The following is a 27799-nucleotide window of genomic DNA, read 5'->3' as shown; positions in this document are numbered from 1 at the left end:
GCAGAGGCCAAGGAGCCATCCCCAGCGCCCCGGCCATCTTTGCTCCAATGGAACCTCGGCTGTGGGAGGGGAAGAGAGAGACAGAGAGGAAGGAGGGGTGGAGAAGCAGATGGGCGCTTCTGCTGTATGCCCTGGCCGGGAATCGAACCCGGGACTTCTGCACGCCAGGCCGACGCTCTACCACTGAGCCAACCGGCTAGGGCCTATAATGCAGTTTTGTAACTAAATTGTTAATTTCTTATTCACTGATCTGCCAGTGTCAAGGACTAGATAAGCTGTAAATAAAAGAAGGAAGAATAGAAGGTAACAAAAGAGATGAGAAAATGTGCTTTCTTTTTGTCCAAAGAGCTACTAGATGGAGTGTGTGTGTGTGTGTGTGTGTGTGTGTAGAAAGAATTCTCTTTGATTTAGTTTTCTGATGGCTTCCTTTCTTTCCTCTCCTGGACTAGACCATGGATGAAAAATATGTAATCATCAACCTGTATATATTTCTATTTTGCCTCCATATTTCTTATCTTCCATTAAAGCAGTTTCTACTGAGAAATAAAATGAACAAATTTGGGGAGTGAGCCAATTTGGCAAAGATTACTCTTCTCCTCCTCTGTTACTTAATGTCGCTAGCAGAGCATGGCGCTCACTTACCCATGTCTTCTTCATTACTGTCCTGTTGTGTAATAAATATCTCTATTAGCCCTTCCTTGCCTAGATTCTAATTATCTGTTAATATTTCTATCTTTTCAGTTGACTGAGTTCCTTGAGGCCATAGGATATATATTATTATTTTTAAAGTTTTAGTATGACATTGGCACCTTACAAGTGCTCAGTATGAATGAATGATGCTTAGATTTCAGATTAATAATGAGAAACAAATACAGAAAAATAGAAAGCACAGGAAGCCATATATACAACATGTATTGAAGTAGAAATCAGTCTATATACCATGGAGACTTTGACACATAATTTATGGTCACCATACTTGCTAAATTCATGTGCTTTCTGTATAGTCCTATTAACTTGATGGCTACACTTGATATGAATTAAATATTTGCATAATATATGAAGACTGAGCCACACTTTCTTTGACATTGATTATTTTGTAGATCAAAAACAAAATAAAAAACAAAAAACTACAACCTTCATCCCAGTCGCTGTGTACAATATGCTATGCTTTGTTGATCTCCAAATAGACTCACAGTACTGTAGTGGGATCGCGGCACTTAAATCTCAATTCTCATGAATAGAGTGAAGGGATTTTGGCATTCTTATTATACAAATGAGTATGTTGGAGCATGGAAGTAAAAATGATGATACTAAATTTATAGATAATTGTACACATTTATCAGCGTTTCTTTCTTTGTCCAACAGACTTTCAGATGTCTTGCTAATGAATTTCCTAAGGGCCTTATCTAGATATGTTTTTGCTACAAACAGTGGGCATAGAGCAAGCAGCTGGACAATTACTATTGAATAGAAAGATAAAAGCATCAGAATAATGCACATATTGGATAGTTAACTCTCATGAATTATCTGTGCGGCAATGGCAAGACCACTCCACTGTCATTTGTTCTAGACTGAATATGGCTTCTTAATCCGTAGACTATTGCTATAAATAGGGAGAGAGATCGTGATTTCTGGAAGGGAACTAGATGTTAAGAGGCCGTTGCTACAAACTTGCTCGCATTTACAGATGCCTGATGTGTTGGCACAATGCTTCTGAATATTCTCAGCCCTTTCTCAAGCTGCAAAGCATCCTGGTTCAGAGACAAGGCAGCCTGGATTCAAGTTCTGACTCTGCTTTTCTTTGCTGACTGTGAGCAAATTACATGAGTTCTTTCCTTCTCTGTAAAATGTAGGGAAAGACTCTTAATAATACCTTTTCTAAGAGAGTTTTTAAGGTAAATAAATGAGCAAAGAGATAAATAAACAAAATCAGCCATTTCCTATATTATCTGACCTGTTATTATTAATAATCCTTTCAGGTCAGCAAAGCTGGCATTTTAGATCCATTAAAGAAGAAAATAAAATACAAGTTGGGGAAGTAATGACATTCATTCAAAAATGTATGGAGCATCTATAAAATGCCAGCTGCTGGCCCTGGCCGGTTGGCTCAGCAGTAGAGCATCGGCCTGGCGTGCAGGGGAACCGGGTTCGATTCCCGGCCAGGGCACATAGGAGAAGCGCCCATTTGCTTCTCCACCCCCCAACCCCTTCCTCTCTGTCTCTCTCTTCCCCTCCCGCAGCCAAGGCTCCATTGGAGCAAAGATGGCCCAGGCGCTGGGGATAGCTCCTTGGCCTCTGCCCCAGGTGCTAGAGTGGCTCTGGTTGCGGCAGAGCGACGCCCCAGAGGGGCAGAGCATCGCCCCCTGGTGAGCAGAGCATCGCCCCTGGTGGGTGTGCCGGGTGGATCCCGGTCGGGCGCATGCGGGAGTCTGTCTGACTGTCTCTCCCTGTTTCCAGCTTCAGAAAAATACAAAAAAAAAAAAAAAATGCTAGCTGCTGACTGTACTGGGCAGTAGGGAAAGAAAGGAAAATAGATCCCAAACAGAGCCTTAGAGTATCTCCAGTTACCAGTGGGCTCCTAAAGGACAGTTCTGAGGCAGCTAATAGAAACTAACACTTTTTTAAAAAAAGGGGGCTTCTGTCGTGAGTGGCACACGTAGGGCAGCTCGATTGCTCTACGTGCGGAATCGACATCAAGAAACTAACATTTTTTTTAAACACTTACCATAGGTCTGATGCTCTTTTGCACATATTTTACAAAATGCCCCCCCCCCTCCATATTTCAAGTATCCACCTGGAACCATACATACTTATTACATCTATCGGTCTGTTCTCTATAAGTCTGTTTCTATTTTGTTTGTTTATTTTGTTATTTAGAGTCCACATATAAATAAGATATTTGTCTTTCTCTGTCTGATTCATTTTTCTTAGCATAATACTTTCTAGGTCCATCCATTCTGTCACAAACGGTAAGATTTCATTTTGTTATGGCCGAGTAATAGTCCATTGTACATATGTACCACCACTTTTTTATCTACTTGTCTATTGATGGGCACTTGAGTTGCTTCCATATCTTGGTTATTGTAAATAATACCACAATGAACATAGGGGTGCATATATTCTTTCAAATTAGTGTTTTGGATTTCTTCAGACATATAAGTTCCTTTTTTAAGTTTTTCAGGAACTCCACACTGTTTTTCACAGCGGGTGCACCAATCTGCAGTACACTAACAGTGCACTAGCTTTCCCTTTCCTTAATATCCTTGCCAGCATTTGTTCATTGATCTTCCGATGATAGCCATTCCGACAGGTGTGAGGTGATATCTCATTGTGGTTTAAACTTGCATTTCTCTGATGATTAGTGATGTCACACATCTTTTCATAAGTCTATTGACCATCTATCTGCATGTCCCCTTTGGGCAAGCGTCTATTCAGGTCTTCTGTCTGCTTTCTAATTGGATTGTTTGTTTGTTTGGTGTTGAGTTGTCTGAGTTCTTTAAAAATTTTGGATATTAACCCATTATCAGATATGTCATTGGTGCATATCTCCTCTTATTTAATGGGTTGTCTTTTCATTTTGTTGATGGTTTTCTTTGCTGTGCAAAGCCTTTTGTTTTTGTGTAGTCCTGTTTATTTTTTATTTTTCCCCTTGTTTGAGGAGATATGTCAGAAATATTGCAGAGAGAAATGTTAGAGATTTTACTGCCTGTTTTCTTGTAGCATTTTTATGGTTTTGAGTCTTACATTAAAGTCTTTTATTCATTCTGAGTTTATTCTTGAGTATGGTGTAAGAAATAGTCTAGTTCTTAATTTTTTTTGTATGTATTCATCTAATTTTCCCAACACAATTTATCGAATAGAACATCTTCACCCTGGTGTTGTATGTTCTCATCGCCTTTGCCATAAATTAATTGACTATATAGATGTGGGTTTACTTCTGAGCTCTCTGTTTGAGTTCATGAAAAACATAAAATTATTATAAAATAATAGAAAGTTTGTTCAATGATTTTGTAAATCATCTAAGCAGAGCCCCCACTTATAAAGATGTAGAATTGAAGGGCTATGGAAGTAAATGACGTGCTCATGGGTTCCCTAACCTAGTGCAAGAATCTATCCTGATGCACTGATGACATCAGGGTGCTATGGCTGCACCACCTTACTTTTATAAGGGAGGACAGTGTGCCCACAGTGACAGTGAGCCCCTAGTTTTGAAGCTGCTTTTTACAGTCCTCTGTCTCACTGTCATTTCTATTTTTGGTTTGACTCGAAAGCCCCCTTATTTTTTCACATTTTCCTCCTCTTACATTCAGCTAAGAAACAAATTAATTATTGTGAACTCGATTTAAAATATGAGTACGTAGGTTTTGAGGGAAGGTGGAGTGACTCTGCGATGAGTGAAAGATTTGCCCTCCAACACCTTCATTTGGTTTATATTTTTGACTAGTCCATGGTCATGGATGGTGGTGGGAGTTAAGGGAATTCTAGCGTAAGCATCAGGTTCTCAGTTTTCCGAAAAATTATAATCCCTAGGAAAGTAAACTCCTATACAGAGAAAAGTGAGATATTGTCACATTAACCTTTGGGTAATACAGAAATGAGAGACATTGAAAATGAATTAATAAATTACCATGACCCACCACCAGCAACAACAACAACAACAAAAAATCCAAGAAGTGCCTAAATTATGAGATTTTAATGCATTCAATGAGAACTAAAATGTAGTTCTAAAGCTAAACAAAGAAGGCAGTCTTTCGATTCATTTTATAATAATTGGGCAATAAGAAAATCAATTTTAGAAATGGAAGGAAAGTCTATTTGACGGTTACCTGTCTGACTTTGTACATGAGACATCTGGTCTGGAAGAATTCCTCTTGAAAGGGACTTTCCACTGTCACAGTGCCAACCTCCCGGGTCCCCCAGCATTGCCCACGTGCTCACAAGCACACGCAGTCAGAAAGACGAATGGAGCTCACCTTCTGGAGGATTTAACAATAATCATCATTGATTTTTCTGAGACATAAAGCATTAGACTGCCAAACTCGTGGGGAAAGGACATTATTAAACCGTAACACACAATCAAATCGCCAAACGTTATGAGAAGCTCTTTGAAAGTGTACCCTTTGGGTCACTGTCACCGCACATCATTCATACTTTCCACAGTGATGTGTGGTTTTCTTTGTTTTATTTCTGGTGTGATAGCAAACAGTTTAATTTTTTACTTTTGAAATGCTGAGTTTTTTATTTATAGAAAATACTGTTTTGAGATTCCTTTAAAATGGACTATGACAGTGCACGTATCAATAATTTGTTCTGAAGGGCATCACTATTCCCAGGTTGAACTTTATAATCACTTGGAGCTAGAGTTTTTTGCCTTAGCAGAAAACTTTTTTCAGAAACCAGCTAATACTTGTGAGCAAAGTCATGATTATATTTATACATTTCATAGAACTCACAGGTACTTTTAACCTTAATTTTACCAATTGTATGTTGACGCATGATATCAGTCTATAGTAAGGTGATACAATGATGATGATACTACTGCTATAGACAATGATTGATTATGGCACCATGTATATATCAAACACTGTTCTAAGCAATTTACATATGTCAATTCATTTGATGATACCTTATGGAAATGGGACCTAACCAGTGAGTGCTTTCTGACGAGTCCCCTGCCCCACCAGATTGCATGGCTCTTCAAAACCAGCCATTTAAAGAGCTGAAGCTGGATACCAGCATGTTTTTTGCCCCCATCTGTGTTCCTATTACAATTGTTGTTTCTAAGTCGCAAACCCACCCTCTATACTTTATTACATTAGATCTAAAACGCCCCGTTTTTGTTTCTCTTTTTAAGATGCTTCCTCTTCAGAGCTGAGAATAGGAGGCGCTATAGGGAGATGAAGCAGGAGGAAAAGGGAAGGGACTCCCTCATTCCATTCTGAGGCTATTCCTGTGCAAGGCATGTCCTGATAGTGACCCCCAGCTCTACAAGCTGCACTTGGTTTAGTGGCTCGATTCTTGCTGTATTCCCAGAACCAGCGTCGTCATGCCCAAGGCATTCTCCCCTTCTTAAATGTCTGCTACCCCAGCTCCTTGGGAATCTTCCCCAAGATGACAATCCCGGTCCCTTCTTATTCTTCCTCATCCATAAGGAGAGTAGCTGTTTCTTTATCTGAGCTGTACTTGATACCAGAAGATTCTGAGATTTACTTGTTCATGTTCATGCTCTTTAATAAACACTGATCTCTTTTCCAGTGGGAAATTAGATATTAGTAATTCATAATATGAAGTCGCATCATGTTTAATTAAAATATTGCTTCTTGTTGTCATGAAATATCCTGAGAACCAACTGCCTTCAAACCTTAACTTCTATAGTAGTTATGATGACTACGGGAACTGTGGGGAGACGACCTCATCTGACTGTAGTGGAGAATCTATGGACAGAAATGTTCAAATTCATGGCTTTTCATTCTCAGTTCAGTAACAGAGAACAAAAGAGCTTTCATGGCAATCTTAAAAGGATCCCTGATTTCTTTAGCTGCAGGGCTGGCTGCTCAGAAAAAGTTGAGGCATATTTTAAGAATGCTGATTATAGAATGATAAATCAACATCTTACACTTGCTGTGACTCTCATGATAAAAGACATTAAATGGGAAGGAAAGTGAGGCTGACACTTGATTGGTAACAACTGAGTGGACTAGAGCAATGCTGAGAATCTGAGAATGCCAAGGCTTTCTAAGATTCTCTTAGTGGTGGAAGCAGTCTTACCTTCATAGATGTGAGAAGACTACCCAATATGTCTTCTGTAATTCTGCCAGGTAATGAATTCAAAATCATCGAGCTGAGATGCTGACTGAGGAAAAGAAAAGCCTTTTATATCGACTACACTCATGTAACTAATTATAGAAATGGGGGCTATATAGACTACACATATTTTATTTTTGCTTGCTGTTATTTCCACAGAGGTAGATATAGCTCTATCTATCCATAAATATCACATAGATATTTAAACATGTTGTTACTTGTATGTATTGAATAGTATCTTTTGACCTCCCTTTTCCTATCCCCTTACTGTTCTATATAAAATGTTTCCATCATAGATAGGTTTACAATTGAGTTTTGAGAAATAGAATATTCAAGTGGTATTGTAATTGTATTGAAGGTTAAATATCATCACTCAGAAATGGATACTGTGATTCTTGCTTAGAGATGGGTACAATGACTGTTGGTGTTTTGTATCTCCTGCTTGGACAAATAATGAGAGCATTTTTGTTTGTATGAAGGACAGTTTCATCTTATCATTTGGAAACAGTATAAATGCATGCAGAAGTATATATATGGAACAGAATAACCAAAGAGGTGATTTGTCTGTTACTAAGCACTTATCTGTCAGCTCGATATCCAACCTTCTGTGCTCCAATTTGTGATGCTGGGGCTGGAACTGTTTAATTTTCATTTCTTCTTTGCCACTAGGCTTTCTGTCGGGTTCTTGCAGTAGGAGGTACTGGAGAGGGCCTAGCGTGCAGGTGTAAAGGGAAAGCATGTTCTTCTTTTTAATGTCCTTCTTCACCTTGTAACAATTACTTTGGTCTCCAAGTTTTGCACTCCAGAACCAGCCGCATTGTGCCCACCCCAAAGTATCAGTTTCCGCCAAACAGACTCCTCCTTGTGAGTCTGATCACAGGTGTGCAACTATTCTCCTGCCCCGTCCGAAGTGCTAGTGGCATGTGGGCAGAATTCAGAGGCCCAAGACTCAGCTCTGAGCGGCCCCTCCTCCAATTATCTGTGATATGAGTGTCAGCCAGGTGTCACCCTGTCCTTGGAGTTCTGGTCCCAGCTCTTGGGTTTCCTTCTTTGAGCTGTTGCGCTACTGTCTCCATCCCAGTGGGTCCTCTGTTCAGATGACTGAGCCCAGCTCTGTCATTGGTCAGGTTGCTAAGTTCAGGTACCCTGTCATCTTCCCTGTGTCTGCCTCTTGCAGTTACGACTTCTGTGTTGCTGAAGGAGGAGTCTGTTTGGCGGAAACTGATACTTTTGGGTGGGCATAATGCGGCTGCTTCTGGGAGTGCAAAACTTGGAGACCGAAGTAATTGTCACAAGGTGAAGAAGGACATTAAAAGGAAGAACATTCCTTTCCCTTTACACCTGCATGCTAGGCCTTCTCCAGTACCTCCTACTGCAAGAACCCGACAGAAAGCCTAGTAGCAAAGAAGAAATGAAAATTAAACAGTTCCAGCCCCAGCAGCACAGTTCCTTCTAACTTTCATTCTACTGAAATGTCTAGTTTGGTTTCTATTTAACACAGCCCTAATTTGGCTTATTCTAATAGCTGTGAGGACTGGAGTAAGTCATTCAGGGACTTGATCCCGTATGTGTTTAATTGGGGGATAGTTGTAGAATGGATAGTATACATAATACTAAGGTAGTGTATCCCAAATCATTTTGTGGGGAATGCTAGTTTCAGCATTTCTCCCTTGCAAAATGACACTTATAGCCAGTGGATTTGAGGAATGTTAAGTACTATAGCAAACCATGAGAAAGCCATAGGGCACAATAACAAAGGCTCCAAGCAGACCAGTAGAAAGCAACCTATATATTTCACTTTGACTCAACATTTCTCTCCACATTCCTTGAGTAGGGAAACTTTTATTGTAAGGTAATCTTTATTACCACTGCATGATGAACATTGAGAAATAGTGTTCCCTGGAATCCTTAGCTATTCAAAAGCTTTGTAATTTTATAAATCTTTTTAAGATCCCTTCATTGAGAAAAAAAATCTAATGTTTTTAATATCTAATGGCTTTAATTGGATTTATTTATTTGTTTCATTTCTAATCATACATGTTGACTGAGCATAACACCCTTGGCAGGAAAACGTAGAATGAATGCCAAGGGAAGGCAGGAAGGATGTCAGAACAGCAGGGAAGTTATTACAGGAAACAAAAGACAAGGTGGGAAGCGCATGGAAAGGATTGGAGTGGAGGCAGGCTGGATTAGATAAGGACCTGCATGGTTGTGGTTAAGGGAACGAGCTGTGGGCTCATATGGCCTGGGTATGACTCAGCGGTGGCACTTGAGTGCCACTTGATTTTGAACACAATTACCTTCTCTGTGCCTGGCTTTCTCATCTTTAAATGGAGAGACAATAGTAGTAGATCCATTTAACTCTGTGAGCAATACTAATTGTAATATAGCTACAAAATGATTCACATCTACCTCAAGTTGAATTATTTACTGTGCTTCCTCAAAGAGGAGCAGGCTGTGTATCACTGATTATTTTAATTTCGATTGAAAAGAACAGTCAGGAAACAAATACAAGTTGTTCACCATGGAAGGACCTGGGGAGGCGTCCACTCCAGCCCCTGAAGCCGCGGATTAAAATAGCGCGAACTCTCCCAGAGACCAAGAGAGTTGGTCAAGGAAGTTCATTAATGGAGAGGTTGCATGGAGATCTGTCTCTTCACCTTCAGAAGAGTGTTATTTCTAGTAGAATCTAACTTGTTTGGCTGTAGAATTTTTGCATTTTCCTGGATAAAAGCATGAGTGGTCATTTGAAAATATTTCCTTCTGGGTTCAAGCTGAGGGTGGTCCCAGCGATAAGTAAGGCCCAGCATCAGCTGATGAGGGGTTTGTGGATCTGCACAGACTACAGTCGATGCTTTCTCTCATTCCTCGTTCCAATTTCCCGAGGCTGTTCTACGTGGGGAAACATGGCTAGCAGTAGATTAAGGAAGGGCTGGAATGGTAGAAAGCAAAAATAGTCTCATTTGTTTTTCAGCTTTATGAGGTAGGTTTGACATATACAATTCCAAGATATTTAAAGTGCACACCTGATGGTTTGATTCATATATGCATTGTGAAATGATTCTCCTCATCAATTCAGTTAACATAGCTATCCCCCCACATATAAACCTTCTTATTATTTTGAGGGGGGGAGAATATTTATGTTCATATTCCCTAATCAAATTTCAGTTATACAATACAATATTGCAACTGTAGCCATCATGTTACATATGAGACCCTCGGATCGTACTCATCTTATCACGGAAGGTGTGTTCAGTGAGCAGAAAGGGGAGGAAGGATTGACTATCTGAATACAAACTCAAGTCTTTCTTTAGAGCTCAGGGTCCAAGCGTAGCCTTCTACATCTTCTGTCAGAATCAGCAGGGAAGCAACATTGGGGCAGAGGTAACCACTCCATTTCTCTATACTTAAAAAAACTCTGCATCCTAGCTTTGTTGGTCAGATCCAGTTAACCACGTTCATTGTTTTATTTAGTGGTATACACAGGAAGGTAGAAAATACAACATATAACCACAGTCATAATACACAAGGCTTCCTTATGGTCACTATTTTTTCTTATAATTTCATGGAATCATGATGAACACATTATTTTAAAAGGAAAGCATAATAAGATAAAGCAATGCTGTATTGCAGCCCAACTAAAGCTATGTACATATGCATACATAATTTATGATCTATGTATAATTCATATGTGTACAAACACCATACTTTATTGAGGTAAAATAGCACAGCAAGGTTAAAAAACACATGGCTAAGTTCAGTACAGGCTTTTCAATACTGTTGAAAGCCACTCTACTACCACAAAGGCCTCCAAAGGGCTGGTATTCACCTACTGATAAATATTTAGACTATTTATATTTTGCTCTTTTCATAAGTAAGCCAAAATAAGAATATATTTTAAGGCAACCTTTGTAATTGTGAGCCTTTCTTATTTTATCTGCTTTGTGGTATGTACTATTCACAGTGACAATTAAAATATTGAACAATAAGGGCAAAGATTGGCAAATTCACCTTGAATCATCTTATTCTCTTATAAATTTTTTTTCTCTGTTATATACAGACATCATGTATTTTATTAAATTTATTGGGGTGACATTGGTTAATAATAGGATCATATAGGTTTCAAGTGTACATTTCTATGATACACAATCTATATATTGCACTGTGTACCCCCCACCCTAAGTAATATTTTTCAGCAACCTTCAACTTCCAATTCTGAGAAGTAATATTATTGCTTTTTGGATCCTATATGCTTACTGAAAGCTATGTGTTACAGATTTTCAGTCTTGATTTTATGTTCAGAAAAGCATCTACACAAGTCTCAATGCTGTTTTTAAAAAAAAATAATCAGAAAATGAGAACTTATATAATACAGGGTGTCCTGTCTGCCAGCTATTCAACACTGCTGCTCACTTCCATTGTGTCTTTGGAAAGATAAACTATCCAGTATACCAGGTTGAATCCCGCGAACGCGACTGGGAAGAGAACCCGGGAATACTGATCTATTTTACTGGTGCCTCCAAAGGCTGGCGAGAGCGGCGGGGGCGTGACAGGTGTTGTCTGTAAGATAGGAGCTCGAGTGAGGACTCTGCTGGCTTCGGGGGAGGGAGCTATGGGCAAGGTCAGGGAGCTGATTCTTTTCTTCAGGTGATACTTGGAATCAGGATGCTGTGGGAAAAAGGACACACATAAATATACAGCCTAGATAAAGAATAGAGACCATGTATTTAGATTCATTGTTTTCATTATTGATAGATAGTTGTTGATGACCTACTATAGAAGACAAAAGAACCACAAATTCTTATAGTGTATAATGGTACCTCTTTTCCAGGTAAATAGTCAAACGCATTTTTAGAAGAAACTGATTTGGTTTCATCCAACATCCTATGAATTACTACATCAGCAATTGATGCCAAGCATGGCCCATGTCTCGGACACTGTATTGAATATTGTACCATTAGGAGGAAATGAACCAAGTTGGAAAAGCTTATCCACCCCCCAGTCATGGTTAAGCCTACAGGGCAGTGAATTTGGGCAATGGGAGGAGATTTCAATGTGTGCTATGCAGACAATCAATTCACGTAAGAAAATAGCAGCTTAGTTGATTGACGTCATTCTTCTGCTTGGATGCCCAGCCTGCCTCATCACCTTTGCCCACTCCTAAATTTGAGCCAGCGGAGAATAAAGAAAAAACAGATGAGGGTGCTCATGCGTGTCCAAAGCTAGTGACGGAGTAGAAGTAACCTTAGCTGAGTAAGATAACCGCTCATCCCTTGCAGTACAACTGCCTCTTCGCTCACAAGTTCTCTACGGAGAGCTCTCCGCTTCCCACTCAGAGAGTCTCCACTGGTTTCCCTCCACCTTAAGAAGCCAATAAAGTGTTTCATTTACTAACCTTAAAATTGTTATACACTCTTCTCTGTCATTAAATTTCTGTTCCATTGAAATCATAAGACAACCCATTTTAATCCTGAAAGGGATATTGAGCACAGGAATTGATAGGTGACAAAGCCTAGGTTCAGGTGGGGGAAATGTGGCCCTGCCCCAACCACTGCCCTGGTGGCTCACACAGCTGGTGATAAACCGCTCTGGTCAATTTCAGTGTGTGTTACATCAGGGGTCCCCAAACTACGGGCCGCGGGCCACATGCGGCCCCCTGAGGCCATTTATCCGGCCCCCTCTGCACTTCCAGAAGGGGCACCTCTTTCATTGGTGGTCAGTGAAAAAGGAGCACATTGACCATCTCATTAGCCAAAAGCAGGCCCATAGTTCCCATTGAAATACTGGTCAGTTTCTTGACTTAAATTTACTTGTTTTTTATTTTAAATATTGTATTTGTTCCCGTTTTGTTTTTTTACTTTAAAATAAGATATGTGCAGTGTGCATAGGGATTTGTTCATAGTTTTTTTTTTTATAGTCCGGCCCTCCAACGGTCTGAGGGAGAGTGAACTGGCCCCCTGTGTAAAAAGTTTGGGGACCCCTGGTGTTACATCCCCCAATTTTGTCATCTTTATGCTAAAGCCTAGGGCCTCATTCAGCAATTCTAACTCTGTTTGCTCTAATTCCTTTCATGCTGTTGAAGACTAGGGGCCCTTCCTCTGATTCCTCTTCTCTTACCTGAATCCTGTAACGCAGTGGTCCCCAACCTTTTTTGGGCCACGGACCGGTTTAATGTCAGAAAATATTTTCACGGACCGGCCTTTAGGATGGGACGGATAAACGCACAAAATAAAATTATGCGACCGGCGTAAAATCTGTGCTATTTTTAAATATAATTGTCGAACTTACAAGGCAAGCGTCAAGAGTGAGTCTTACACGGATGTAACAGAGGGAATCTGGTCATTTTTTAAAAATAAAACATCGTTCAGACTTAAATATAAATAAAACGGAAATAATGTAAGTTATTTATTCTTTCTCTGCGGACCGATACCAAATGGCCCACGGACCAGTACCAGTCCGCGGCCCAGGGTTGGGGACCGCGGCTATAATGGTCACTCTCCTTGTGGCCAGGTCATCCTGGCCGGATCTCCCCCTCCCAACACTTGCTGTGCGTGATCACCTGCTCTTGTAAAACCACCGTGTTTCCTCCCTGGCAGCGGAATCACCACTTTGTTGCCTGGCAGGGTCTGTTGCTCACGTGGGTAGACTCCTGTGGCTTTAGCCAGCCACCCTGCAGCCACAGGGTGAGACAGCCACCTCTCCTGTGCTGGTTGAGCCACAGGACCAGATCGACCTGCCGATGTGGTGACATTTGGACTGCGGGAGACAACGGCCATGAGAGCCTCTTTGCTGTTTCCCTTCCTGAATTTTGCTGTTTGGTTTCTTACTGAGTATCTGAATAATAATAATTGTCAACAGAGAAGAGTTCAAGCCCAGGATGCTTTCAGGGGACATGGGAACATCTGTTCTTTCCCCAAAAGCGGAAGTGAAGCTGTGTAGTCAAGTCTAATTCAATAGGATCATGGTGAATTTCTAGCATGTAATATCTTTAGTTGTTTTGGCCCAGTATTGTGCTGGGCACTCTGGACCGAATTAAAGAAATGACAGGCTTTGGATGCAGAAGATAATTTAAAATAGTTGAGGGATGAATCTCTGATTTAGGGCAGGAAATAAGTGATACTTTCTATTAAAAATAAATGACAGCTAAGGACTACTGTGCCCAGGGTCACCAGACATTGTGTGGATAGGACCAGGGCAGTGGTGTTTTGGTCTCAACGTATGCTGCTCTCTTAGAGAGGAAGCGCAGCAAGTACCATCTCATGTAAGCTTTGATCATCTAAGACTCTAATTTGAATTTTCATTCAGTAACTATGTTATTAATATATCCTTCACCAGATGTAGCAAAATGTGTTACGGGCCTGACCTGTGGTGGCGCAGTGGATAAAGCGTCGACCTGGAAATGCTGAGGTCGCCGGTTCAAAACCCTGGGCTTGCCTGGTCAAGGCACATATGGGAGTTGATGCTTTCAGCTCCTCCCCCCCTTCTCTCTCTCTCTCTCTCTCTCTCTCTCTCTCTCTCTGTCTGTCTCTCCCTCTCCTCTCTAAAATGAATAAATAAAAATAATAATAATAAAAAAAAATTTTAAAAAATGTGTTATGGTTTTGTTTTCCAAAAAGGAGTCTCTTCCTCCCAGATGTATGGACAGTTAAAATATTTAACTCTGGTAAAATTTCTGAAAATCATGATTAAGTCAATAGAGGGTAAGCCTTCAGAGCAGGGTTTTTTTCTTTCTCAATTTGTCAGCTTTTAATAGCACACATGGGCTGAGACTGGTGGGGTTTTTTTATTTTTTTCTTTTTTAGGGAGAAAGGAAGCAGGTATTAAAATGTTTATTGACATGAACTAGTGATTGTAAAACATAATGTGCCATGAAAATGCAAGGCATTGTTTCTTCTCTCCCTCTTTGTTAAGAGATGTGGGGGAGAGAAAGATAACTGTCAATCTCCTGACATTGTCACAGTGTCACAAATGACTTAAAATGAGGTTGACAAATTACTCCTTGTCCAGAATTCAGCAACATCATTCAAGACCAAACAAACGCCATGAAAAATTTAAGCACAATGGCATTAGCCTAGAATTAAAGGTTCTCTACGATAGGATTTCCCTCTTTTCCTCATTTATTTTCCCAAACAATCTCTATGGAGGGTTGCTTAAGAGTTAAGAGGGCAGCTCTGGCCAGTGGCTCAGTGGATAGGTGTCAGCCAAGCGTATGGACATCCCAGTTTGATTCCGGTCAGGGCACACAGGAGAAGTGACTATCTGCTTCTCCCTTCTTCTCTTTCCCCTTTCTCTCCCTCTTCCATCCTGACGCCAGTGGCTTGATTGGTTTGAGCATGGCCCTGGGCACTGAGGAAAGATTCATTGGAGCACATAAGCCTCAGACACTAAAAATAGCTTGGTACTTAAGCATCAGCCCCAGATGGGGCTGCTTGGTGGATCCCAGTTAAGGTGCATGCAAGAGTCTGCCTCACTATCTCCCCTCCTCTCACCTAAAAGAAGTTAAGAGGATAGAAAAGTCAGAAAGCCCTAGATTTCAAGGCCACATATACTACACAGCTGCTGTATGACTAAGACGTGTCATAGATTTTATAGACTCCCCATAAGCTTCAATTTACTTTCTTTAGAGTTGGGGACAATTATTACTTTCTTTGTGCTTTTTTTTCTTTAAGAATTTGAGAAAGACTCTAGAAATTTTGGGTCTAGCTCTGTGTCCCATTCTACCAGCTGTAGCCTAAATGCAAGCAAATTTGACAGTTTCTCCATAGTGATATATTTTCTCCACAGTGATATGATAGTTTTAAAAAAAATCAGATAGCCTAAAAAACCATCAAACACTTCACGTTTTCAAAATTATTTTGAAATTTTTACACACACACACACACACACACACACACACACACACACACACTTTGTACACCTTTTTGGCCTGCTTAGTTACTACAGCTCTCCTAGCTATCCAACATCCTTCCTTCTAATACTACTTCTGTGATGCCCTGCCTCCTTTCCTGACATGCATGGTAGAGGCTTATCATTGTCATGTGTAAGTGCTCTGCCATGCCTAGCCAGTGCACAGAACATAGTATATGCTTAATAAACCCATGCTGAATCGACCAATGAATGAAAATCTAAACAGTTTTCGAAATGTCTTTCAGTCATCAGGCAAAAAGAAAGGAACAAAAGATCTTATGATTCTGACCCATCACACTTTAGTATATTATTTTACATGTTGCTCTAGGTAACATACTGGCGGCAAGCACGGCACCGCGCCTTGCAGCATCTTGTTGCTCATTTCTAGAAGGAGTCTGCCATGTAAAAAATCTCATTTGCATTTTGCAGATGAACAAATGAAGGCTTAGGCAGGAAGCTCACACAAGTAGTAGCTGGCAGTGCCTGAATCCAATCTTTCTCAGATTCCAAAGATCACACTCACAATTATTGTTTCTTCCCGTCAGCTTTACATTGCAGGGGATGGTTTCCCAACCCCAGAGCTGTTGACATTTTGAGTGGGATATGCCTTTGTTGTGGGGGCTGTCCTGTACAGCATGGGATGTTGAACAGCATCGCTGTCCTCTCCCCACAAGATGCCTGCAGCATGCCGGTAGCCCCCTCTTTCCAGAGTTTTGACAACCAAAAATATCTCCAGACCTTGAGAATACCCTCTTGGGGGAAATTCAGCTACCATTGAGAATCATTGGCTTGTAGAGTTACACCTGGCCCATGGCCCAACGGCAATGGGAGAATTCCTAGCAGGCAGCAATACGAGGTACCCAAGGAAATGCATGAAGCCCGGCCAACACTCACGCTGGGTAAGCAGCTCCTGGATAATTGAGAATTCTCAGTACAGGAGAGTGGACGTCAATTTAAAAGAATCACATTGAGCCTGACCTGTGGTGGCGCAGTGGATAAAGCATCGACCTGGAACACTGAGGTTGCTGGTTCAGAACCCAGGGCTTGCCCAGTCAAGGCACATATGGAGAGTTGACGCTTCCTGCTCCTCCCCCTTTCTCTCTCTCTTCCCTCTCTCTAAAAATGAATAAATAAAAATAAAAAATAAAATTAAAAAAAAAGAATCACATTGAATTTCTGAAATGAACAGAAAGCCAATTTTCCAAACCAAGCCACAGGTTTGCATGAGACCCCGCCCGCCTGCTCATTGTAAGCTCAGCGGCTTCCGTGGATGGGAAAACAGGCTTTTGTCAGAGTCCAGATGAGGGCTCAGCTTGGGGCTGTCACTGTTTTGAGTGGAACACCTGTGGTTTTGAATTTTTCCAGGGCTCCCCTGCTGCTGAGTGCCATCCTGCTTTGGGTATTTTTAGAGTGCAGCTTTGTCTTAAATAACACCATATTGCAAAGGTGCTTTGAATCAAACTGGACTTTATGACAATCAATTATTGGAGGTAGGGATAAGGCATTGGGGAAGTACTTAGAGCAATTCTCATACAATGGTCAGTGAGTCTAATATATGACAGAGGAGGGGCAATGAGTTACCCCTCAAGAGATATTCTAACTGCGGCTGCATCACTCAAGGGGCAGACACTGTATCTGCTTCTAGAGCCAGCAAACAGGGACATAAAAAATATGACAAAATATTTCTGAAAACATTAAGTATTTGACATTTTTAAACTATCAGTATTTTTAAATTATCATATCACTGTGGAGAAAATGCATCACGTTGCAGGAACACTGTCAAATTTCCTTGCATCTAGGCTACAGCTGGTGGAATTGGAAACAGAGCTGAACCAGGAATTTCTAGAGAGAAGCAGCTTTATTGGCAGCAATCTAGTGGGTCGGTGGTTCGAGGGGCATGTCTGGAAACCATATCGGAGTGTTTGGACAGGGAAGAATGACATATTCTATGGGGATTTGATAGAAGATATGGGGAAAGAATTAACCATCTACACCCCTAATGTCATTGACCTCGCTCTCTCTAAAGTCATACAATGGCACAGCCACGAGAAGGGGAGCCATGAACTTTCTGGTGCTCAGTGTCTCTGATGGTCTTAATTCAACCTTTAATTCTACTGAGGGATGGTAGCACTCAAAGAAACCTTGGCAATATTTGGAGCAGAGGAGGTAAATCTTTCAGTTTCCTGTGCTTCAAAGGGCAGCATGGGAATGGCCCAGCAGATATTCCAACCTTGAAAAAGAACCTTGAAACAGAAAGGACATAACGTCTTATTTCCCTCTCTATGCCCAAGTGTCTAGCGACTGACTTAGCGCTTCTGGAGCAGGACCAAGCTCCTGTTTCTGTTCTCAGATTAGGCATCTCTTCCCTCAGAATGCTGACCACTCCAGTCTGGGTTAGGGTCTCTTGTATGGCTCTCTTTCAGCACACCGCCCATCTAAACACAGCCTTTGTCACGTGGCTCAGTGGTTTGCCTCTCTTCCCACTAAAAAAGGTCAATGAGGGAAGAGGCCCCTAGTGACGTCACTCATTAATGTATCCTCAGCTTTCTACAAAGGATCTGGCGCATGAAAGTACTTAAAAAGGGGTCAGTGAACACATAGGTACTCAATAAATAGGTGCTAAGTGCAAAGGAAACAATGAATAAATGAATAAACAATGTAATCAGTATAAAATATACCTATTGTCCTAACTAATGACATTTTGGTCAATTTTGTTTGTAGATAATTTACTAAGAACCCCACAGCTCCTCTGGAAAAAAAAAAAAGATCCTGGTTCTGTTCATGGGTCAGGGAGAGCGGGCATTCTCTTAAGAATAAGTAATGTGGGCTTTAGCTTTTAACTTAACAAGGAAGCTAGCAAAACATTCAGAAAGGCATCAAGTTCTGAACTTGGTTTTACATGGAGAATAAGCATACTTCAGACACAAGTTCTGAAATATGAAGGCAGAAATAGCTCTCTAATACCAAGAAAATATACCACATACAAGCATTAAAAAAAAATACCCTATAAGTAGAAAAGAAATTGTGGACGATTTCTTCTCAAAACCTAAAATATGTAAATAAGTAAATAAAGTCTCCAGTTCTAAATGCCTTAAAAACAGAAAAGTAATTAGTCTATAAAGCCCTTCTGAGGAGTCCTTCCAGTTGCAGTACTAGATTTGAAATGTTTAGAATTCATTATTATTATTATTATTTATTTTAAGGTTAAAATCAGTGATAAACTTTTCTCCACATCCATTATAAGTAATTCCTTGTAAAAAGCAATGAGTCCGTGAGAATACACAACTTAGCATTACATGAAATTTCCAAGCACTTATTTCATTTCAGCTTCATCATTGGCTTGCTATTGCAATGCCCAAGTTACTCAAATTATGTTATTTTGGTTACAACTGAATAGACATTATTAAATGTCATGGTATTTGAAAGGAAAAAAATGACCTAGCAATCATAATATACTATTGTGTTGTATAAATTGCAAATGTGTAATTTTTGTTCCCCTACATTATATATATATATGTATATATGTATGTATATATATCTATATATATACATACATATATGGCAGACTGCCCAGTTTTGACATAAATAAATAAAATAAAATGTTCCATGTAATCATCTCTATGTATTTTTGACATCTCCAAGATTTGTACTGTTAGGTTTAGTTATTTTTTTTTATTTTTACACTTTGACCTAGCCTTTCAGAAACCAAATTACTGTTCATTTCCTTAAAACATTTTAAGTAGAGCCAGGTTTAGAAATATATTTTTCATTTAAAAAAAAAAGTCAACTTGCAAAAAAAATGTACTTTGAGATGATTTAAATGCAATATTTTATCCAACTTCCCAAAAGAACTGCTCATTATATATTACTATTTTAGAATTGCAGAAGATAGTTTATATGAAGACCTGAGATCTTAAATTCCATCTTATTAATAAATTATAACTTTAAAATAATAGGCTAAGGAAATAATAACTCCACTTTCTTCAAAGATTTGAAATCATATTCCCTTCATTAATATATATTTCAAAAGGGTTGAAGTAAAGAAAATGGTCTTTTTATTTCTATATCAGATCAATGAGCATATTCAAAGTCATTGGAGTTATTCTTTTACCCTGTTTCTTATAAAATTCTCTTTGATTTTTACTATTTTTTAATTAACAGACTGTTAAACTGAATTCTGATAAACATTAATTCTTCCTTCTGATAACTATATATTAATATATGACCTTTGGACAATATGTCAATTATATATCTATATAAATACAGATGACTTATGACTTACAACATAATCCCTTATTTTTACAAACATAAAATAATTCTCAAAAATATTTGGAATTGATCTTTTCTGAAAAAAAATAATTTTCAAGTGTTTTGACTGAATTTTCAGACTAACATTTTTGTGACAAAATTTATATTTTTTTGACCTTTCAAAATATATCTATATATTTTTTAAAAATCATTACATCAAGGGAAGAATTTTGGAGATGACATCACATACATTCTGAAAATATTTTATGTTTCAGTGTTTAAGGAATTGTCAGGAAGGGGAGAGCTCTGCAATGCTGTTGATATCAGGAATTATAAAATCAATTCCTAGTTTTTCTACCAACTAATAACTAATAATTTTCCTCTCTGACTCTCTGTTTTCAATTTGTAAGTGGAAGTAATTACTGAATCACTAGATAACATTTTTTGTTTTTTTAACAAGGGATAATTCAAGAAAAAAACCTTTAAATGATATATTTCTGCTTATCATGGGAATAGCCTTATTTTATTCCTTGGGGGAAATGTGAATTCTCAAACAAGTTTTTTGACTTACCAAAGAGAAAAGTTTCAGTAAAAAATTATTTTTTTAGCCAATAAATGCCTGAATATCTAAGGTAAAATACACATAGCTTTTTAATTTTTGTCATAAAAGTTAACCGAGAATTAGCTGAACTGAATGTGATTTCATGATTTGGAAAGGTTCATGAGAATTGATCAACTCTAAGGAAATTTTCAGTCTAAAGTATCTGCATTACTTACTTTTACAGAACAAAGTTTTCCTATTTTCAAGAGCCACTATTTGGAGTTTATATTCATATACAAAATGTATACTTGTCAGTCAGTTCTATGCTCCATTAAAAAGTGTGTGCAACTTAATTGTTGGGAGAATGAACTCACATGTGAAATTGAAATTTGGGGGCACATTTATGACCCTTGCATTATCAATGCTGTCATTGGTTTCATATTCAAACCACCTGAGGGGACCATAGCTTAGCCAGAAGTCTAAACTTAGTTGTATGGATATTTCTCACTGATTATAAATCTTTGAATAAAGCCACATCTATGTATATTATCCAAGCTTTAATATCATATACGAATATGAATATGAGGATGTTTTCATCTGAACTGAAACCTTGGCTAATGACTCAGCATTTCTAGACCCTAATACTCATGTCTTGCCCTCATGACATAAACCAGCAAGCAGATTTCTAATAAAAATTGTCTGTTCCTTAGGAGTCCCTGTTTGTTTTCTTCAGACTCTGAAGACTCAAAGGTTTATTAGGATCTTTCTTTTTTTTTTTTTTTTTTTACTTTGTTCTCCATGGTTGTTTTAAGGGAACTTGTTCAGAGCAAACATCTAAAGGCTAAGAAGAATTTTTGTCTCTGAGAGCTTGGAATCTGTCGCTACTAGAGAGGGAGAGAAAGGAGTGCCAAACATTTAGGGCAAAGATAAATGAAGGATGGTTGCTTGACTTTTTTCTATGAAGTTAAAATAAAAAAGTTGGCTTTGTAACCAGGCTTACGTAACTTGTACTCAACTAATAGGACTTTTGGACTATCTGGTTGTTGGTGATCACTGTTTGGATTACCTCATTTATTTATTTTTTTTCTAGTGAGATTAGTAAAGTAAACAATTACCAAGACAAGCTCAGCTTCCAAGGGTTCAGGCGCTTTTGATATTGTCACGGGGGGTGAGGCTGCCATCTGCGCCTTCCGTTTGGCCTTCTGGGTCTGGAGATTGGTGAAGTAATTGACAGCTGCAAACTCAATAAGAGCAGAGAAGACGAAAGCAAAGCAAACGGCTATGAACCAGTCCATGGCGGTGGCGTACGATACTTTCGGCAAAGAGTGACGGGCACTGATGCTTAAAGTGGTCATGGTTAAGACGGTGGTGATCCCTAACATAGAGAAGAATGAGATGCAGTATTAGCATTGAGGATCCAATAATAAGCTAAAATGGGAACGTGTTAGTGGTCGGGATTAAACACTCTCCAAATGTAATTTTTGCCGTTATTTTATTGTTTTATAATTGTTCACAATTATTATCATAAGCATTATCATTTTTGTATCCTTCAATATCTAGTGTAGTGACCTGTACATTTTAGTTAACTCAAAACATATTTTTTAAATTGATGTAGCATAACTACTGTATAAATTAAGTCATGAAAATTCTAGTTGTTTACTTCTTGAGAAAACCTAAAGCAAATTATAACTAAAGTAACAAAACCTTGAACTCCTGATCAATTTTAATAACTAATAATATATTGTATCATATTTAAGATGTCTCTCTGGTATGAGTAATAATCATAAATTAGGTTCCTCAATTTTTTAAAAAAAATCTCCAGCTTGGTTTTAAGGTGAAATATTTACTTGTAAGGAAATAATTTCACCATTAATCTACCAGAAGTTTTCTGTCTTAAATTATGACCTGAGGAATTTATATAATTTGAATATGGTCAATATGATTATATAGATATTATTTTATAATTTGCAGAAAGATCTATTTTAATACAGTAAAGTTAAAAGTCAAAATTCATCTGAGATTTTAGTTCAATGTAGGTCTTCTTGTAGGAACTGCTGAATTCATAATCATGAAAACTCAGAAAAAAACAGTTTTGATGATATTTTCTGTTACATCTCTTTTTCTTATTTTACTTTGATTTATCAAAACTAGTAGTGATTTTATACATCATAAGTGGAACTAAATATTTAGGTTGAACCATGGGAAACTAGTAGTATTTATTTTTAGACCTAAAAAGATGGCAATATTTTTATAATTCAACCTAACACAAGTAAGTGACCTACAACTTATGTGATAGTGAATTCAATAACTAAGCCTTTGCTTTTATGGATTTACATGTCAGTCTTTACTTTTATGCTTGCCCTTGGTTATGAAAAATCAAATCAAGATTAGAAAAAAAGAAACCCTACTAAATAGGGCATGGGAAGGTCACAAGAAACCAGCCAGAACTCTCGCTGAGTCTGATTTCTTTGTTGCACAAAACTTACCATAATATAAGGGTCATGTTCCATGATACATGTGTCTGAATGAGATATGAGGCTGTTTCCTTTGTGGACTGAAAAAAGTGCACTGGTGTGAATATTTCCCAACATGTTCAAGGCATAGGAGCTGGAGGATGAGTTGGCATAGAGCCCAAAGAGTGACACTTACCAAAGACAGTTCTGGCGGGGACTGACTCCTTATTAATCCAGAAAGACACTTGGGAAAGAATGACGGTCATAATGCAAGGTGTATATATCTGTATCATGAAGTAGCCCATTTTTCTTTGCAAGTGGAAGTAAACCGTCATTATTACGTATTCACCTGTTGGAAGACCCATATATCAGTATTATTGTGTTGACAGTGTGTAAAAAGAATACAGCTGGGAATAAATCTCACCGTTCTTTAAATTAAGGGCTGGAAGAAAACAAGTGAAGGCATATTTTAATATGTGGCAGATACATTGATCAGCAGATGATAGATACATCATCAGCTCATTGTTTGGGGTGGGATTCATTGAGTCATACAAACCTACTCATTCCAACGATACACAAACTGCTATGGTTGCAAAATCTATTTAAAAGAAAGCTACTCATCACTTCATGACATGAAACTTATCTAAGGATGGCTTATGTAGAGGAAAAAGAAATAAATATGTTGAGGTGCACATTGGTGTCACCTTGCAGGATTGCATTTATGTGTTGGTCAAACTCTCACCTGTGTTAGATTTAATCGTCTCACTAGATACTGTTTGTCCAATCAGATCATACTGTAGGAGGCTTGAAGATTCTTCTGGGACTTCAACTGAGTAAAGTGGTCCTTTCTTCCATGTATATATGATTTCACTTTTTGGGTAGGCATCTGAATTTTTAAACAAATTAAACATAATAGTGAATCTGGCTAGTGGAGGTTTTTTAAATTTCAAATCAGATTTTGTCTATATAAAAAGAAAATTTTTCTTAATGCTTTTCTTTAATCTGGGTGACTTAAAATCACTAACTATGACAGATATGATTAAGTATTGAATAAATATATTCCTAGAACCACACTTTGAATTTCATAGCAATAGTCCTGTTTTTGCTTTCCAGTCTCTCATTAAAACCAAATAATTACATATTCTGAATGCATTATTGGACTCTCAGAAGCTTTTTATGATAACTTACAACTCCCGAACTTGAGTGGGCAAGCATGCCCATCCATGGGAAAGTTAACCAGCTTCATGGGACAGTCAGCATTGATGGTAAGCCTAGGGACATTGAAATGAATGGTTCTGAGTTAGTATCATGGACAAAGCATTTGTGCAGAGGAAGTAGAACTGGGGAAACCTTACCTCATGGTGTAGAGAATGGTTCCATTCTGCATTATTCTGAAGAGTTTATTAGGAGTTGTCATATTGTGAGCAATTGACTTTTTGCCATTCCTGAAAAAAGTGTCAGGTGTCCAGATTTTACTGACCATCAAGTTATTCAAACTCAAAATCTCAGTTGGCCCCCTAAACTTCAACCTCTCATCAGTCCAAGTCTGGCGGAAGAAAACATCCATGGTATACTCCTAAGAGAAAATAAGATATTCATGCAGGCTGGGGAGATGGTTTCTTAAGAATAGTTTATTCACTACTCAAATATTATAATGTACCCAGTCCTGATACTTAAAGAGTGAAACAACTTTTCATGATAATAACCTATCAGGAAAGACATAATTTCAGTAAATCGTTATTTTTCTCAAACTCAACGATTGTATTGTTATAAAAGATAGTGCTGTCTTGTGCAAACTTCCCTCTTTAATCTTGAACATCCTCAACATACTTCTTTTTCTGTTACCCATCTCTCTCCATCTATTAGCCCATCAATTCCCCCATCCTTAATTTAGAAGAAAAATATGCAAAAGATTCAGAGTTTAGGTTTTGTGCTGCTCTCCTTACCATCAGCTAGTCTAACCACATAAAATAAGGTTCAGGTATCCCCAGATTTCAAATAATACAGTAGAATGCTGTTATGGGTATTTATACTTGGATGACTCAGTATTCAAATAGAACATATGATAGTAAAATGATTGAAGATTCTGGTTAATGAACAATCTCCTTTTGAGTCTCAGGACATTTATTTCTTAAACTACTCCTCCCTGTGACCTCCTCTTCCTTTATTTTCTTTCTTCTTCTTTTCTCCTCTTTCTCTTCCTCTTTCACCTCTTCCTTTTTTTCTTTGTTTTCTTCTTCCTTGTTTTCTTTTCTTGACAACTTGCAAAACAGCCTTTGAAAAATACGCTAATACCTTTCATCTATAATTATAGTAAAACATAATGAGACACTTCTTGAGAAAGTTATGTTTATTTCGGTTTTAGGATTTATATTGTACTTTCCAGAGGAAAGGCTACCTAAGAACTTTGAGAGCATATTTTATTTATTTAATCTACTTTTTTTCTAGAAGACTAGTTTAGGTTCTCATTGCCACTTCCTATAAATATCCTTTTATGAATCCCACAACCATCTGTACTTACAGCAGAGTCCCCAGATCACCTACTTGTCTAGTCACAACAGAAAAGGTGAAATGCATTAGCTTTTACAAATAACTCCCTTTACTCTTTTAATTACGTATACTGAAAATGAAGTACTCCAAAAATAAATAAAAAAAAATCTATGTTTTAAGTTTCATAGATAAGTCTCCACATACTCTTACATGGTGCCTTCGTTGGCTTTTCATTTTGCTACACCAAACATTTATGAGGACTTCATAAAGATGAGGAAAACCTTCTCTTTGTAGGGGAGAATCAGTGCATGATGTGTGGATAGAAGAGAGGATATTGTCTTATACAATCCCTCAGATTAAAGTGGGCAAGCAAAGCCCTTAGTGAAGGAGTTAAGCCAGTAAGCTGCTCTAATGGCTATGCCCTCCCAGCCTGAGTTGCACATTGCATTGTATTGCTTGGTAACAATGCCCATTATCATTGGGTCTGGGACATGGCCCACTCTTCCTCTAAGAAAAGTTACCCTCCTCACTCAGAGCTCACTCACCATCTCCACATCTGATACGGGCCCAAAACTGGTCACGTAAATGTCTGTCTTGACTTCAGTGACAGCACCTGAAATTAGCCCAGAAGGTTGGGGGCAGTTATCACCAGTGATGGTAAAGGAACTGAACTGAATGACCTTATAATAGACCCCCTTCTCACAGCCAGAATCTGAAGCCCAACCTAAAGTAATCCCAGGAATGGGGCCCTTGAATTCTTCAACTCTGACAATTCATACCAGTTGCCTTATTTTGAGTTAATCTGGTCAACTGGGGGAATTTAGGGAAAAGAAGCAAACTAGGTCAGTACTCCAATAAAAATAATAACAGTAACTAACATATTGATGGCTTTGATGAGAACCAATACTAAGAAAAAGTGTCTTACATGGAGAATCCCATCCAACACACACAACTCTAGAAGGCGAGCACTGTTCATGCATTCAATGGAGAACACTGAGGCTCAAAGAATTCAAATAGCTTACATGTAAGGTCACTAACTGAGGACAGGCAGAGCTTGAATGGGAATGCACACATAGCCTCTCTCCAGTACCCCTGCACTTGCCCCCTCAGCTCTCCTTCTGAGGCCTCTAGACCTTGGAATGGCAGTAAGTGTGTGTGGGGGGGTGGGGGGGAGAGCAGGAGAGTATGGATGTCTGGTCTACCAAAGGATGCTGCTTATCACCTCCAAATCCCGGGCGCAGCCGATTGTCATAGCCTTCAAGCAAGCTGTCCAGGATCCGGCTGATGTTCTCCGAGTAGAAGTTCCCTTCATCTTCAAGCTTCCCTAGGGCATTTTCTACCCTGTGGGTAGACAGTCAATGATTCCCACGGCCAGCCTCAGTCAAAATGAGCTATTCAATCCCCCTTGTCTTCCCCCTACACACACACAACTACATGCCATGCCACCCAGGCTCCTTTCAGGATTGGTATAGAAGTCACCCAGGGGGAGATATGTGCTTTCCCTTTTCCCTGAGCTAAAAAGGAAAGCAATCAGGAAGAAAAAATCTTACTCACCACAAAATAATGTACAGCCAGGGCAGAGGGGATGCCATTCCGCAGTGCACTGAATGCCCACTTCGCCTTCCTCCTGGTTACTCCTCCCCACTGACCAGCTCCCCTGTGCCAATCAACCAGAGCAACCTTCTGGACCCCTCATATCCCTTTTCCTCATTTGTGTCCAGGCCAGTAATCCAGTAGAGGGTGAGGTTGCCAGAAAAAAATTGCAAGGGTCCCCCTTGCTCTCTTGGGGACTCGTTTCTGTCTCTTCACCTGGAACACGGTGGTTTGTGTTCTTAGACTGTGTCCCGATGGACACCCAGCCACCTCTGACTGACTCATTTGGGAAATGAGAGTCGGAAAGGGCAGTGCATGGTTGGAGAACAGTGACAATAATCGAATAAGGCATTAGGGGAGATTAGAAGGAAGAAATCCACCGCTAGTGTTGGCATGGAATTAGCAGAGCCCTGGGAGAGAATCTGGAAAGCAGTGGCATCTTGCTGATTGAGATTATGTTCCAATGGGCTTAGCATTTATTATTTCTATGGTTCACAGAAGGATTCCTATCCAGCTCTTCCTGCTGAAAAAGTCTAGTGATACTGGGATCCTCTTGGGTTTTCTTTCTGATTTCATCAGCTTTCTTGCATCAGACACACCTTTCTTGTGTGTTTAAAAATTGACCCTAATTATTCATTAAAAAAAGACAAACATAACCCAGTAGAACAATTCCTGGCCATTTTGCTAGTGGGTTAGTGTTTTTCTTTGAGTATTTTGCTGATCTTCCCATCAAATGTGCATCCTCTCAAGCCACAATATGTAA

At 39.0% G+C, this 27799-nt stretch overlaps 1 protein-coding gene across 1 annotated transcript; it reads right to left on the bottom strand.

Moving 5' to 3' along the window:
• Positions 1-11149: 11149 nt before the first annotated feature.
• Positions 11150-27317, bottom strand: GABRA6 (gamma-aminobutyric acid type A receptor subunit alpha6). Its single transcript, XM_066341396.1, has 9 exons — positions 26998-27317; positions 26666-26784; positions 25989-26056; positions 24309-24529; positions 24142-24224; positions 23696-23839; positions 23150-23302; positions 21616-21875; positions 11150-11472 (listed from the first exon to the last, which is right to left on the bottom strand). Exons 1-9 carry the CDS (start codon positions 27033-27035, stop codon positions 11197-11199), a joined length of 1362 nt encoding a protein of 453 aa, XP_066197493.1. The 5' UTR covers positions 27036-27317; the 3' UTR covers positions 11150-11196.
• Positions 27318-27799: the final 482 nt, after the last annotated feature.

Source organism: Saccopteryx leptura, chromosome 6 (genome assembly GCF_036850995.1).
Source record: "Saccopteryx leptura isolate mSacLep1 chromosome 6, mSacLep1_pri_phased_curated, whole genome shotgun sequence".
NCBI lineage: Eukaryota > Metazoa > Chordata > Mammalia > Chiroptera > Emballonuridae > Saccopteryx > Saccopteryx leptura.
Note: the sequence above shows the minus strand (reverse complement) of the source record. Positions and strands in the feature narration are given on the sequence as shown.